This window comes from Diuraphis noxia, unplaced genomic scaffold, assembly GCF_037042655.1.
Source record: "Diuraphis noxia isolate RWA-SAM2 unplaced genomic scaffold, SU_Dnox_SAM2 contig0003, whole genome shotgun sequence".
In the NCBI taxonomy this organism is placed as follows: Eukaryota; Metazoa; Arthropoda; class Insecta; order Hemiptera; family Aphididae; genus Diuraphis; species Diuraphis noxia.
Genome location: NW_028301713.1, coordinates 69,026,878 through 69,044,543, shown reverse-complemented (window position 1 = coordinate 69,044,543; position 17,666 = coordinate 69,026,878). Strand labels below are relative to the sequence as shown.

Here is a 17,666-nt window from a genome sequence, read left to right as displayed (position 1 = left end):
TCATGTGATTTGGGTAGTTAAAGGTAACATCAGCGTGTAGCTGAATTTACTTTATAGTTCAACCTAAATAAGTTATATTTAAAATAGCTATAATGTCAAAATCATTTTGTATTAAATATTGATTCTAATAATTGTATTAATAAATGAGTTAAATTAATCCCAGTAAATGATTATTAATTAACCCTTAATAAGTGTTTTATTGTTAATTCAACACTAGATTTGTACGTGTGATAGTTAACAATACAATCTATATTATTATGTTACCACAAGTCCAGAAACGTGAATATTTTGTATTTTTAATATTTTGTTCTTATGTTCTGTTAAAAATATATTATTCTATCACAGAAATAAAAATGTTATATGATTGTAAATCCATTGTATATATTCAACAATCAACCACATTTTACAAAATATTACAATTTACAATGATTGCACTTTTATTTTCTTGGGCTTTTTTTCCGGGGTATATTTTTCAGTTTGGGTTTTTTTTCCGTGGCCATTTTTTCCGCCTACCAGGTACAGCTGTTTCAGATAGTTCACCGGTCAAAATATGGGTGTTTGATACGCAACCGTCAACCTGTATATCTTAAATCGTGTGGAAGACTGAATTCTGATGGCCTATTCCACGGCGTTAGAGGACCGTGCCACCGTGGCCTATCCATTGATCATTATAATATATTATCTATTGCGGGATAGAATGATAAATAAATGGATTATTTCTAAAATATTAGGTTAGCTGATAGTGTAAATAAGTGTAAAATCATGAATAACAAATGAAAAAGTGAAAACGAGACAGTAAAAAAAACGTTAAGGATGAGAATGTATGCTAATATGTCGAATTTGCTATGAAAATAGCAAATATCTTTTTCAAGTCAATCAATATAAAAAAATCACAAATATATTTTTCATTCAATGCTCGTCCGCCTTCTACAAGTAACATATGGCAAACTATCCCGGAAACTTCTTAATCGACTTTCTTAGATTGTTTTGGATACAGAAAAAAATAAGATAGCGAATTCGGTTTTTGAATTTTGATTCGACTATTTTATTATAATCAGCTCAATAATAAATAAAGTTCATCATTTAATCGAAAAGAGTGTTCTCTGCAAATTTTGAACAATAACTGAAAATCCCTTTTCCAAACTCAAAAATTTTCTTTATATTTAAAGTCTTTAAAAATTGAACACAATGTTCCCCACCAACCACAGATCAATAAAAACACTGACTGGCCAGGATTTTTTTCGGGGGGGGGGGGGGCTGATCAATTTTTTACACAGCGGTGCATTAAATACCTATTAGCACGGCGGAAGATATAGAAAACTAACAAAATAAAGATGACAATTTAAAATTAGTAAAATACAATTTAAGACTTTTTGAGTGAATATTGTAGACCATTGAAATAATTTTTAAATTTTATTAACATTTCGGGGGAGGGGCTGCAGCCCCCTCATCCCTCCCCCTGGCTACGCCACTGAGTTATTAGTTATGTAGGTATGCTATATTTTGCTACAAATTACGATACAATGCAACATGGCCTCTAAAAAATATTTCAAATCTTTCTTTTACATTGTTAAAAATGTCTCATAATTTCATAAATTAAAGTTTTTATAAGTTATAAATTTATAATATGTATTAAAATATACCTATCCTAATAGTTTGGAAATGTTCGTTTTTATCATTCATATTCGTTGTAAATTTGTAATGATAGTAAAATTAATACACTTATTACATATGACATTGTATAGAAATATAGCTACTACTTATAAGCAGTTATTGTTATCATGGTATATCCAATACTGTATATACGTACATTATATTTACATAGTACGTAGATTAATGTTATATGAACTGTTATGATTACCTAACGATTTAATCTTAAATGTCTATGTTTAATATCCACGGGTCACAGACTATGACTCACAGTAATTGCATCCATATTATAAGATCTAAGAGCAAACAAATTAGGTATTCAAATTAAACAGTCAAGAATTTGTAATTTATAACTATACAATCATTTTCACGACGATTTATATTATTCTAAAAAAATTTAGTTGATTCTAAAATGTTTAGTGTACCAGGTACCGCCAGGGACGTATTACTTCATACTTCATTGACACTAAAAGTACTATGCCTAGGGGCTAGGGCACGCGAACAGAACAAATAATGGGCTTTTAAAATCTCTTCATATTATTTATCTATATTGTGGAAAAAGTGTTGACTCTTTTTATAGGGCGCCAAAATTACCTAATCCGGGCCCTATCGGCTATCATTGCACCTTCACCTATAGAATATTTTAGAATAATTCACCGAGCATACTAACCCACATTTTTCTTTTAAAGATGAATTTATTCAAATTCTGATTTTTGAAACTTTTAAGTATAGTCAAATACCATATTTTTATCTATTTATTTTTTTACTATTTAAGATGTGTCCTGTGGTTAGAGTTAGACAAACTTCTTTTTATTGAATGATAACCACTCTTTTTTACAGTAAATTATTTAATAAATAAATCTTTTGGACATTTTTATATACCTACTTAATTCAACATTTACGAACACTGGTTTTCCAGTAATTAAAATATTTTTATTAAGGAATATAATATACCTAGTCCTTAAAAATGGTTGTACCAAAATATAAAATGTATGTAATATTGAATCTAGATAGGTATCTATACATCTATTATTTATTATAATTTTGCCATTTTTTTAAAATTATAAATGTTGAATTAGCATTAGCATTAGCATTGTTGATGGTACTATTAATTATTGAGCATTTTAAATCAATATATTGTCCATTTATTCCCTGATGGAACATTTAATATTAATTTTCAACAACTTAATATCTACAATCATTCTCGTGTCTCGTCGCTAAGTTCCAGTTTGCATAAAATACGTAATAAATAATTATAAAATAATATAATGCTATACATTTTTATCTAATTATTTTTGGGTTAAAGAATATTTTAGCATTTGTTTTAAATAAAATCCTGTCTATGTTTAATGTTAATGTATATTGTATATCATTGATATTTTTATATTTTATATCAATATTTATACGAAAAAAATGAAAATGTTTATGCCTAAATAACTCGAAAGCAGTCAAAATATTAAGGAAAATATATATAGGTACTTAATAATATACTTAATGTATATACAATTAGAAAATAATAATATAACAATTTGGTGAACACATATGTATCGATTATCTTAATAGCTATTCGTTTTTAAGTTAAATAAAAAAAAAACAATCGGTTTTGTCGAATATCTACTCGTTTTGTGTACAAATTGTATTATATTGCTACTTAATTTAATTTTTGGTATTTTCGATTATTTTGAAAAAAATATTTCAATTTGCAATCTATGATATTATTTATAATACTGTATACATTATTCTGAGGGTTACCATGTTAAGTTTTATTGTTAGGTCCACTAAGTACTAAGTAGACATAAATTTATATGTTAGTAACAGACACTCCACTGTTACGGAGTATATAGTTAAGATTTTTGTTTGAGGAGGGCTGATCAATTTTGACACAGTGGTGGTTTACCTAGGTTCTTCCATCAATTAAACATGTAGAAAAAAATAATAAAAAATAGCAATGAATTTTCTTTTTATATATTTTAAAAATATAATTTAAGACTTTTTAGCGACTTTCATACACCATTAAAATAATTTTCAAATTTTCTCAACATGAGAAACTGAGAATTTTTCTCAGACTGCAGCCCCTTCAGCCCTTCCCCTGACACACCACTGGTTGGTATAATATAGATTAACTATATTATAGTCTACTAATATTTTAGCTGCATGTTATTTAATGTAACCGCAATTTTTACAAACCCTGCTACGCGCCTTATTTTGAACTGTGCACGTCAATTTTTAGTCAAACATTTATATTGTTTACTGTTTATTATTTATGAGATAATCGGAGTTAAATGGGCATGTACATAATATAACGTACCAACCATTATCGCAGCTTATAAAATGTTCATAAACATATGGTCAAACCCCTATGAATGTTTACCTCCATACGTTGTTTATTGCGAATAAAACACTGTTAATATACATGTACCTCACTGAATCGACATAACAACCATAATATAGTTGAAGCGTATATTTGATGTTGTAATGTTGTATAGGTACGCGTTTTATGTTCAGTTCGTTAAGAAGTAGTTTATATTGACTTCAGCGCTGCAAAATAATGAATGACCATATAATTTCAAAATATGGATTAATAACCAACGCACAAATACTAATCACAGACCACTTCACAGAATTTATATTATATATAATATATGTAAACACTTTAAACTGATGAAAGAAGTATAGTTTACTAACCTATGTGGCTATGTATATACTGTTATTATCTAGCGAATCTAGTGTTTGAAATATTTCACAAAAACGTGAAACATTGTATTTTTTTATTAAAAACAAATTATAATGATTGTTATTTATCAATTATTAATAATTAATAAAACAATAATTAATACAATTATTGTACAGTCCATGAGTTCTTGGTATAATCATTGATATTAACAATAATAATGCAATGAGTGCCATGGTTGACAGCATAGTATATATATATATAATTCCTTATACTATGGTTGACATATTATAATCATACTAGGTATATGATATTATTATACAATTTATATTAAATTAGGGTCTTGTTTTCGGCTGTTTATAGCAAAAATTGTTTTTTTTTTTCCCGGGAATGGCTTATCATCGACGACAATGCAATGATGGTTCTATTACTTCTATTATTGTGAGTTGTGACTAAATATATTATAATAAAAGTAGTATTATTTATTACACTGTTGACAGTTAATAATTTATTTTTGCCAATCATATAAACTTATAACAATTATAACTTATATTGGTATATCTACTGAACTAAACTATATTCAGTATTTATCTACTAGTTATCACTATTATTTCTATTAAAAACTTGGCCATGTACCTGCATACCACATTTATATTTGTATATGTAAATCTATAATAAGTATATAATTTTATAGAAGTTTATGGTGCACTAGTGTGAGCATTCAGTATATACTTAATATAGTATCATTTAAACATTTTTGTATGTTTTTTTTTATCAATTTAAAAATGTTGAATACTATTTTAAAGGTATAATATCAACAAAAAAAACCATCACTATTAAGTAGGTAGGTAATGGGTAATTAGTGATTGGCTTCAGTAGTATAAAATTATTAAAGTAAATTATGACAACTAAATACGTAAAAATAACTTATTTAAAAAAAAAAACAAAATTTATTAAAATACTGAAATATTTCAATTAATTTTAAATATTTCACTATTTTAAATTTCATGAAATTTTTAAACACTAAGGGCTAGTTGTACCATCTCTGATTAAAGTTAACCGGAGTTTAATCGGCCGAATTTGCACGGTTAAATATCTGTTATCAGCTGATTAAGCATAATCGAAGTTTAACCGTAAACGGTCGTACAACTGGCCCTAAGTGAATAGGGAGTAAAAGTTATTCAGGTGAATATATCGACACAATTCATATATTTTATTGTATATAGTATCCTGTTATAGCCACTAGCCAGTCTGTGGATATACCTATTATGTACAGGGTGCAACAGAAAGATATGACAGATTTACATGTAAATCTTACACAAATCTGTCATATCTTTCTGTTACACCCTGTATATTATTATAAATAATAGATATAGTTATTATAGTTAATATAGGTAGGTTGTATGTTTATGTGTGATAGTACGAGTCAGACAATTCTAATATAATTTATGTATTGAATTGGTACCTACTTATCATGTAATTTTTTATTTTATTCTGTGATTAATAAATTTGTATAATGAATAATGACGTGTCATATGGATACAATGGTATTATAGGTACTTCTAATTTATATTATATGCTAATTAGTAATAAGTATTAATATTAGGTACTAGGTAAGTAACCAACAAATAATTATAATGAATGTTTATAAACTGTGAAATAATATGGATATTAATATACCATTATATTATAAATGGTATGGGTAACACAAATGTAAATATTATTACTAAATAGTGTATGCACATATAATACATATCGAACAAGTATAATGGGATAATTGGGATATCTACTATGGGTAGGTATATGAAAGTTTTACATAGATAGAAGGTACTTAAATCAGTGAAGTTTACAGCGGAAAATTAACGAGCTTTAGCCCTCTCCATTGACCATATAATTAGAAAATTAGAAAAATAAATATTCATCAAGTTTTAACTAGTAAGCAAGAACGTAAAGTAAATTCATCATTCATGTATATCTCGTCGGATTAGCTATACCTAATCCATAACTATTAATTATCTATACCCCTATGGGCCCTATGTAACAGGTTAGTTGAATTCATTTTTGCAAAAACACATTTTTACTTGCATATAATTTCTCCTAAAAGGGTCAGTAATTTTTTGGTAAAAATATGAACTACTTATAAAAAAGCCCCTATCAAGCTTAGCTATACAAATTAAACATTTTATACATTTTTAACTACAGATTTGAAATAACTTGTGGTTTTGTCAAAATATAAACTTTAAAAGCATATAATAAAACATCGTTCTTACATATTAACGTTATTATTTTTAAATAGCTACAATAAAAATGTATTAGGAATAAGTGAGGATACATGTATTACTAGTTTCTACTTTTTGACTGAATGAATACTAACTGATTGACATTTGACAATAATTTCATTAACATTTTTAGAAAAAAAAAAAATTAAAAGTAATCAAATATAATCAAAGGAAGACGGTCACTATGGCCAAGGTCACTATATAAATTTAACAAATTTTCATTTACTTATTTTGGTTTTTCCTGAATATATTTTAGTATTCTTTAGTATTTTGTTACGGGCATCGTTACAGAATTAGGACATAGATTATCCAAGAAACTTGACAACCTCCGCCAGGAAAGAATATAGAAAAAACTAGAGCTGGCGGTATGTGAAATTCACTCACCGGTATTCGGTATGTATTTACATACCGGTTTCTATCGGTATACCGGTAATTCGGTATTTTTCGGTAAATACCGTCTCTTCGGTAAATACCGTTCCTTCGGTATATACCGTCTCTTTGATAATTAACGTCTCTTCGGTAAATACCGTACATTCGATAAATACCGTATCTTTACTCGCCGTACCGAAAAATACCGGTATACCGGAATATTCAAATACCGGTATTTTTAAATACCGGTAATTCCAAATACCGGTGACTCACCGGTATACTGTAAATACCGCCAGCTCTAGAAAAAACAATGAACTAAAATAATAATAAATTATAAATTTATAGGTAACACAACACTAAAACGTCTATTATTAACAATTTTTGCGTATTTTTTTTTCTTGTTCGCCGACCAAAGAAAATTATTCTGGGAGGCCACCATTAATAAATGGTTTCCTTTGTTTTAAGTTTTATAAGTACGAGTACCTATACGACACCATGCAATACACCATACATTACGCGTAGAGTAGTACCATAGTAGACCGTACCCGGCGTACCCGTTACTCCATTAGTAAATTTTAATTTAATAATTTAATAAATTTATATAGTATACATTAATACATTATATATTTAAATAATTATATTATTAATAATAATATTTCTTTATTACGGAAATAATTTAATAAAACTAATTAGAGTACTTGTCTTATAAGGCTATACATTATAGGCATTATAGTCTACAACTTATGTCTTTATGACTTATGATACCTACTATATAATTTACAAATTAAAGTATCTAAACATCTATTCATGAATGAGTTTGAGGTACATTTATATGTACCTATACTTAACAGCCAACAAGAAACATTCAAGTCGAGTTTTACACCCATTTCAATAATATGTTTGTATCTATATCATATATGGACTATAGAGTATATGCTATGTAATATATATATATATAAGTAATATTATGTGAAACGCAGCCACGCAAGTCATATCACTATTCATTAGTCATTATGATATTAGGTACGAGTATATATAATATATATTCATAATCATAACAGATTACGCATTTACGCATACTTTTTAACGGATACCTACTTAATTTTATGCATTTATCTAACGCACGCGTAGTTTAACATATTTTGTAGTTTTGTTTATAAGTAGGAATAAATACGACATACTTATATATTATATGTTAGATATAACATATAGGTAGTAATAGTATCATTTACAAAACATACTATGATTGAACTAAAATTACATTATATAGGTATTAAAATTAATTATTTGTATAGGCTACTTTCCAAATTTGTGTTGCAAATAGTTGCAAATAAGTTGCAAAATGTTGGCACAGGTTTGGATCGGATTGGGCAAAGTAGGGGGGCCAACTTCACGGAGACACGGACGTACAGGCAACAGTTTATATATTTTATTATTGATATTTTTTTTTTAATTTTACCAACAACTCGACAAAATCTATTATTATAATATGGTATCGCCTAACCACCCACGACCCATCCCTTAAAAAAGGTGTGATTGCTGTCACACCTTTATACTGTGTTCGGTGACATTGAATTATAAGATTAACCACAGAGGGCCCACCAAAGTTCTGCCGGCCCTGAAAATTGGCGTGATTTCTCACAGGACAGAGTTAAATTTCTTGAATTTTGAACATTTTGTATCAAATGAATTGTCTATAGAGTATAGATACGATAGGTTTATGATTTTTGATAAATTGAAAACTATTTCTATGCCACTGCTACCTACAGTCTTTATATAGTATATTATATATAATTTACATACCTACCTAGGCTACCTACATTATACAGAACCAGATTGCGGTGTACCTATATCTAAAATTCAAAATATAATTTATTTTAAAACTTGTTATGCTTATAAAATATTAAAATTACAACAGCTATAATGATGTACGATGAATATGAGTAACGGCATATGAAGTGTCAGATATATTTTTTGTAAGCATTTTGATTGAAGAAAAAAATTGTTTGATCATTTGTTTATTAGAAAAATGTAGTAATTATTAAAAACCAATGGATTTATATAATAGCAACAAAATATCATACGACTTAGTTTCTCAACATAAATTAGATAGGTCTTTCGTTATTCGGCAAATTATCCATATTATTATTTATTATGAATAATTATGAGGTACCCTTTTATTTTTTCATGCTCTTTATCCACGATAATATCGTACACCATTGTAAACTGTAGTTGTATACGTCTTTTCCACACAATATTTCGGATTGAATAGTATTTACGCATTATAGGTTGGTGCGATATGGCTACACTGTTCTAGCCCCAATGGTCATTAGGCAATGATTTCTGATCTCATACTCCCGAAAAAAAAGTATTTTAATTATTTAATGTGAAAATTTGTTTTTTTTTCCTTTTCTGCTTCGTTTTTCATTAAATGTTCACATGTTTTCATTATATAGACCTTAATTCTATGCAAGTTGTCATTTATCGTTTGTTTAGTAATATCTATGCAAAACAGTTATAGTGATCGAAATATCAGCAATGCTTATATATGATTCTTGAAAATGGCCGATGATCAAATCACTGACGAAGCGCCGCTATTATGCAATGAGTCCGTTCAGAGACACGACGACATAAATAAAAAGTTTAACTCTAAAAATGCCAAGAAAATTGCATTATGCTTTGTATTTTGGTTTATTGTCATCCATTCTTGTATTCATTTGTTTTATGGTAAGTATACAATTTCAGGCAGTATTTAGTTATTCACAACTTACAACTTTTGATTGTATTTTCAAGTATTCTTGTTATAATTTAATATATTTTTATAGCAAGAGATTCCTGCAAATGGCTTCTATCCGACGGACGATACAAAGGTGACATGGGCTGGCAACCATATGGTTGCATGATGCATGAGTATAGTGAATTGTAAGTTTAATTTTGGTTCAGTAATTTTTTTTAGGAATGGTTTTGTAGCTTCAATAGTCTGTACTAATGGCTCATGACTGTTTGTAATTTCACATATTATAATAATATGTCCACAAGACATATCGCTGATATTGGAAGAATAGGTACAATAGAGTATCCATGATAATATAATCACCAGATCACATGATGAATATAGTTTTGTTAATTTAAAATGAAATTTAATTATGAACACAATTGTTATCACAAGCAATTGCAACACAAAAACTATACCTGCTTAAAGTATTTTAAAAAAAGAACATTTTAATTTCAAACAATAAATTGTATAAATATTTTATATTGGACTGTTTTGATAATTAGAGTTGGACTTAAGACTTATTAAAAAACGTTGTGAACTTAAACATTGGTGAATTAAAATCCGATCAAAATTAACTGGCTTATGCTAGAACTGAGGAGTAAAACAATTCTGTCTGTTAGCAAATGAAAATAATTCTTCTACCACAGTTTTGCTTAATGATCAACTGTTATGATTATATAGTTTGAATGGATTTATGCTAACTTTATTTTGTTGAAGAACTATTCAGTGTATTATATGTCTATACTTTGGTGTGTGAACTGCAAATGTATATCAATTTGTCATATATTTTCTTTTATACGATATTTAAAATATTTAAATTTAATTCATTATTTTATCAATTTATGTTAATCATATTATATAATAATTTAGTTTTATAAAATAGTTTTGTGTTTTTCTTATAACATAATAGCAGTAAAAATGTAAGACGACTAGTCAATACATTATATTGATAAAAATAAATATTTTTTAAAATTCAGGAATATTTAATACATTGCTGCTCTATGTTTGGAATGCTATAATAATTTAACTTAAAAATTGAATAACTGCTTGTTAATATTAAATTATTATTTCTTAATTTAAAGAAGAACATTATTATGTAGGTACTAAAAATGTTAACATTGTGGAGTACGGAAGGGCAATCTTGGAAAATCTTATATTTTATGATCTCCATAAATAATATCAGCCTAATATATATTGTATTAAATAAGTTTGAAAATAAGTTTTATGCAAACAAAAGAAACTCACTGTCGTACTGTATCATAAAAAGCCAAATCAAACATCAAGTATAAAATCATTAGATTAAAATACTAATAGTTGATTTGATTATGTATTCAATGTTTTTGTGATTTTTATGCATAAAAATTAAACTAACTAATAATTATTTATAATTATTTAATATTATTTATTTCAGAGACTGTAGCCGTTGCTTAAAATATCTAGCATTTAGAGGAAGTCATAACCTGTTTCATTTTATTGGTGATTCTAGAATACTAGATATATATAATGCTTTAATTCATACTATAGAACCAAAAGCACAGTTGGTTAAAAGTTCAAAGTTTACACCATCTCATTATTCTGACTCTGATCATCTATTCCATGATAGTCGTCTGAAATTGGATGTAAATTTTTTTAGGAGTCCATATGTAGATCCTATGATCAAATATTTTAAAAGATTGAAAGCAAGTAAATTGAACATATTTATAAATATTTTTACTATATCACCTAAATAAAAATAAAATTTACAGTGATGTATGATATAGGATGTAAATGATAAACCTAGAGTAATTGTAGCTGGAAGTGCTATTTGGCCCATCATTCAATCAAATGGATCCTTAAATGGCATTCAAGATTATATTGCTAATATTACTCTACTAATTAAGGTAAGTTAATATTAAGTATAATTTATACAATTTAAAATACATTTTAATGTATTTCATTTCAGCCAATCAATGATATTTCATCAAAATCAATAGTTTTGTGGGTTTTGCAAGAACCAGTTGATGAGAGTAAACTTGATAGTTCAATGTCTATGGTTACTAACAATTTAATTGATCTTTACAATGAAGCTGCAATGGATGTAAGTTTATAATATATTACATAATTAATTCACTGTGGAAATGTTTTATACTAAATCTCAGAGAATCAAGCTTATTGTCAGCAAAAACTATGTAATTAAAGCTGTTATTTCAATGCACTTAACAATTATTTTTAGTTTTTCATTAACACTAATATCCAATGGTATTCCAAAATAATAAATACAGCAAAAAATAAAATTTCTATTATATTATTTTAATTTTTTAAAACATTTGCAAAATATATAATAAAAATAATAATGCGACTTTAACAATTCATAAACTATTATAACAACAACCATTTAATTATATTATTTTATATTATTGTTTTATCGTTTATGAGAAAAAACTGAGTCTTAAGAACAAGTATAAATTGTACAAGTATTACTTGATAATACATTTTTGAAAATATTTAGGTTTTAAGTAAAAGTTCAGCTGAAATGTGGTGGAGTTCAAGACTTGTGTCACAGGGGGAAATGAATGATAGTCTAGATGGTATCCATTCTAGTAATGCATCTTTGCGATTAAGAGCTCAAATTTTGTTAAACTTATATTGCAATGATCATATGAATTTTAATGATGGTACCTGTTGCTCAAGTACTGAACCATATACTTCATTACAGAGTTATATGTTGGTTTTTTTTATCATTTGGTAAGTTACTTTAATATACTCACGTTTATATTTTTAATATATTTGAGATATTTTGTATGTATTTAGTATTTTCATTGGAATCCTAATGGCAGTTAGATATCGACAAAATAGGTTATCTAAAAATGAACCAAGCTATGTAGTAATGATTTCTCTCGCAAAATTGGGTCTTATAATGATTTATTTTTACTTATGTGACAGGTAAATTATTATTGATTTATCTATTATTCTTTTTGAATATATTATGATGTATACATTATTTAACTTTCAGAACTAATTTTTTTATGAAAGAAAATAAATATTATTCTGATGCTAGTTTTTGGTTGCCTATTGGTTATGTATTTGTTCTCGGCTTATTTTTCACTGAAGAAAGTAGATATACAAAAGTACTTCATCGAGATCAAACTGACGAATGGAAAGGTATTGATTTTGAATTTTTTTTAATTCAATCAAGTTTCCAAAATTATAAATATATATTATATGTGTGTAGATAATTAAATTATAGAAATTTTTAGCATTTCAGAATACATAATTGAACATATACATAATTCATTATAATCTATTAAATATGTATAACAATTCATATAGTACGTGTTAATTGTGTAAAATTTCTTAGTAGATCTATGTATTACTGAATTAGATTTATATTTTTTTTCAAAGTATTAAAAATATTGTTTTAGAATAAATATAGTTACATTTTTTTTTTCAATAAGTAAATCAAACATTTTATTTCTAGGTTGGATGCAATTAATAATTTTAATATATAATCTAACTGGAGCAAATATCAAAACATCAATTGCAAATAATGTTCAAATAATGATATCTGCATATCTATTTCTTACGGGCTATGGTCATTTTTATTACATGTGGCATAGAAGTGATGCAGGACTTACTCGTTACTTTCAGGTATAACATTTAATTTCTTGATTGTATTTATAAAATCCTCATTAATCATTTATTTTTTCCTATTACACTCCTTTATCATTCTCTGGTCTTGTGTGAATTTTATACTACTGGACGGAGAACTGATAAAGGTGAGTGATATGGAACAAATGTTTTAATTGTATTACAATTAAATATTCAATGGACTTGGTATAATATTTTATTCTTTTTCTTTTGGAAGTATATAGTTTTTAAGCATATTTTGTTATGGTTGAGATATTTTAATTGTTGTCAAAATTTCAATAAAAATGATAAAATTAATTCTGAATGAGTAACACGCAGGGGTTAAAGTGGGGGGGGGACGCAGGAGGACTCAGTCACCTTACCTCTGACGGTGGTTAAAAAGCGTCCCCTTTAACAAATTAGGATTTTATACATTAGACATTATACATAAAATTATATATGGAACGCTTAAAACTTTTTGAAAACATTAGTCCCCTTTGGAATTTTTTCCCACTTTAACCTCTGGTAACAAGAGTCTATAAAGTCTGAAAATTTATTTGCAATATTGTAGGTTTTGAGTGTCCTCGTTGGCCACCATAATTGATATGTTAAATTTAAATTGAATGGTAATTATTTTATTGCATAAGAATAATATTTCTTATAGTGGAGATAAAATGTTGGCCTCTATTTCTAAATTTATTTTATAATTTATCTATATATATTATTATAAGAAAATTGAACTAATTTTTGATAAAAATATCAGATATGTTATTAAAATAATAATTATAATATTTTATTTATATATTATTATTGTTACTTAAGACTTTACATAAACTAACCTTAAAAAGGTGTAAATTACAATTTTTCTTAACTTTAATTTGTGTTTACCCATTATCAATATCACAAAACTGATCTGAATTTCAAATGGATATCAATGATGTCATACATACAACTTAAAAATGTGGCACACATTAATTGGTTTTTTACATGTAGTTTGATTGTTACTACATTTTAAAAACACACTCAAACATGACAATCAAATTTTACTGTAAAAAATGTGTTATTAATTCAAAATATATCATACATTATTTTAATATAAGTATTTTCTGTCATTTGATATTGGTTTTATAGATTGACATCAACAATAACACCTACCTATTGGCATGGGCGCAACTAGGGGGGGGGGGGGGCTTGGGAGTGCTTAGCACTCCCAAATTTTCTGTACCGATTTTTTACATTATCGGTGACAGTAACACTTCTGATTTTAAAACAAGGGGGGGGGTTCTCGTATTGTGCTTTAGATTTTAGCACTCCCATAAATTTTACCCTAGTTGCGCCCATGCCTATTGGTATGTTTATAAATTAATATTGGACATAATATAAGCTAGCACCTGTACCTTAACAACATAAATAATATTAAAATAAAAATATTTTTATAATTCAAAATTTAAAACTAATATTGTCGCACAGTCTTAATATCTTATTATTTTATTCTACCATCATTAAACTGGTCATACCAGTCTATAATAATTATTTAATAAAATATCATTGATTATTTATTTTTCTTAAATAATTATTTAAGATCTAAAAAAAACAAAAACTATTTTACATTTTATTTTAACAATCTAAACTACTACCTTAAACATAATTGTATTGCACTAAAAGTATTTATTTTAAATTTTCATATTGAATCGTTATTTGATTTGGAACCTATAAGTAAAAGTCTAAGTTTAATTACGAGATCGAAATTAAAAAATAGTTAATATCATTTTAAAAATAACTAAATTCAACAAAATTGCACTTAACATCTTTAGATTTTAATGCTTACTTATCTATAACCCATTTAAAACTTAATCAACATTAAACCTAAACAGTCGAAGGAAAATTATGAGTGCAACTTCTATCTCTTATTAATTATAATGATTGTTCAATTAGTAAAAATGTCTATGTAAAATAAATTTACATAAAAAAGCTTTGTAAAATATACTAAAAAAAAATTATACTATTTTAATAATAGTTACTCGTAATTTGCAAAGAAAATATTTTTATTGAAAATACAAATAAAATTTGATAAAACTATTTCTACGTCATACCAATTAGATTTTTAATTTAGTCTAATGTGCATAATTGAGGTAAATCTATGTAAATGTCATAAACATCCTAACTTTTATTATATTAATGTTATATGAGGCTAAAATAAAAAAACAACATCTTATATAATTGAGGTAAAATTGTGCCTGAGGTATTTATTTGTTATTTCTAATAGGAAATTGTATTAATATTTTTATTTTTATATTATTAACCTATAACAATTTCTTTGAATGTGTTTGGCATGTGGTGCCACTTTGAAAATCAACAAAGAATCATGTTCTGTATTCTAATAAATTGTTCCAGTAAAGACAAATGTTTGAATATATATATTTTTTTTATATTTGTCAAAATTGTGTTATTTAAAAAAATTTTGAATATCAATGTACTGATATAGGATTAGATTTGTATTATAAAAATGTATTATAATTAATGGATATGGTATTATCATATTATTTAAACTATAATTAATCTTAACAATTGGAATAATTTTTTTTTATAGATCTTATTTAGATTGAACATGTTGACAGTCGTGCTTTGTGTTTGCATGAACCGGCCATACCAATTCTATTATTACATACCTTTAGTATCATTTTGGTTTACCATTCTCTATTTACTTTTAATTTGTCCACCTCGTGTTACTGCAGCGTCATCTGAAATAAGACCGGCACAGTACTTATATATAATTTTAAAAATATTAGCTCTGTTTATTTTCATCACCATTCTTTATATGTCTGAGGTATGTTGAATTATAATACCCATATTTCATACAATTATAAATATATAATATTTAATTTTAATTTTTAGGTATTCTTTGATAAAATTTTTCTCACACGTCCATGGAAGGCCTTATTTGTAACTACAGACGATGATATTCATGAATGGTGGTATCGGTGGAAACTAAACCGCTATAGGTAACAAATATATTCACTATTCAGTATAAAATATTTACAATAATTAAAAATGTATTTTTTTAGTGTGGTTAATGGTGTAATACTGAGTTTTATCATCATCTTAGCTCAACGTTATAATTTAATTGATGACAATAATCACAGTAATTTAGTGTTGCCTCGATTAGCTGTATTCTCTTCATTCATTGCATTTATTGGACTTATTGCCTCATCTGTTTATAATATTCTGTGTCAGAATAAAACAGAATGCTATGAATTATTATCATATACATCAGTCATTCCTGTAAGATTCAAGATGAAATAATTATAAAAAAAACTAATATATATATATATATATATACTAATTAGATATTATTTTTATTTCTAGATAATTAGTTATATTATATTACGTAATGTTTCTGGTGTCTTAAGAACACGTTTCTCCAGTTTATTTGCTTGGTTTGGCAGAATTTCTTTGGAATTAATGGTTTGCCAGTGTCATATATGGTTAGCAGCTGATACTCATGGAGTTCTTGTATTATTGCCCGGTTATCCAGTACTCAATGGTTTAATTGTTTCGTTCATTTTTATTTGTATCTGTCATGAGGTAATTATATCCCATTATTCCCATTGATATTAATTAATTATATCTCATGTTCTAAATCATTTTTTTTTCAATGCAAATATAATTTTACAGTTACATGATATTACAACCAAATTGACACCATATGCTGTGCCATCTGATCATAAAGATTTATTCCGTAACCTTATATGTTTCATCTTGTTGTTAATACCATTAGGAGCAAACGACGGTATGTTTTAAATACAATATGTTTATGCATACACAATAAGTTGTCAATTGTGAAAGTTTTTTTATGTCAACTAAAAACCCAAAGTAGTATCAATGAAACTGTATTTGCAAAATACTGTAATATTTAAATTGTTTTAGATTAAAGTTGTTAATTTGTATATTCTATAAAAGCAACTGTTAACTCATATTATTACTATTAGTACTATTAATTTCTCAGGATCAAATGTTTTGACATGAACAAATATATTATATTTTTTAAATTATTATTAATGCAATAAATATATTTTGTGATTTTCTCCTATGTTTTTGATGGTTATTTATTTAGGACACTTCGATATTTTAGTGCCTATGTATAATTATTTTTTGTTATTAGCTTTTTTTGAATTGCATACTTCTCCTTTATTATTAATTAAACTGTTTCGTTACATATATTATTTTACTACCATAATACCATATTTATAATAGTATTTATAGTATTTAAAATCAATAGTAATATTGTACTCCACGTTTTCACTACTAACCAACT

The 17,666-nt window shown here is 26.4% G+C and overlaps 1 protein-coding gene across 1 annotated transcript; it reads left to right on the top strand.

Annotated features, from left to right (window-relative positions):
- The first annotated feature begins 9,308 nt into the window (after positions 1–9,308).
- Positions 9,309–17,441, top strand: LOC107166606 (N-acetylneuraminate (7)9-O-acetyltransferase). The gene is made up of 14 exons (XM_089223851.1): positions 9,309–9,696; positions 9,795–9,891; positions 11,157–11,424; positions 11,506–11,625; positions 11,688–11,822; positions 12,234–12,469; positions 12,536–12,667; positions 12,738–12,886; positions 13,203–13,372; positions 15,942–16,178; positions 16,247–16,353; positions 16,417–16,633; positions 16,718–16,936; positions 17,027–17,441. The coding sequence occupies exons 1-14, from the start codon at positions 9,531–9,533 to the stop codon at positions 17,150–17,152; spliced, it is 2,379 nt and encodes a 792-aa protein (XP_089079977.1). The 5' UTR covers positions 9,309–9,530; the 3' UTR covers positions 17,153–17,441.
- The last annotated feature ends 225 nt before the right edge of the window (positions 17,442–17,666 follow it).

Coding starts and splice junctions, on each gene's coding strand:
- LOC107166606 (XM_089223851.1), top strand. CDS start 9,531: ATGGCCGATGATCAAATCACTGACGAAGCGCCGCTATTATGCAATGAG. Junction 11,425..11,505: donor AATATTTTAAAAGATTGAAA/GCAAGTAAATTG, acceptor TGTATGATATAG/GATGTAAATGATAAACCTAG. Junction 11,626..11,687: donor ATATTACTCTACTAATTAAG/GTAAGTTAATAT, acceptor ATTTCATTTCAG/CCAATCAATGATATTTCATC.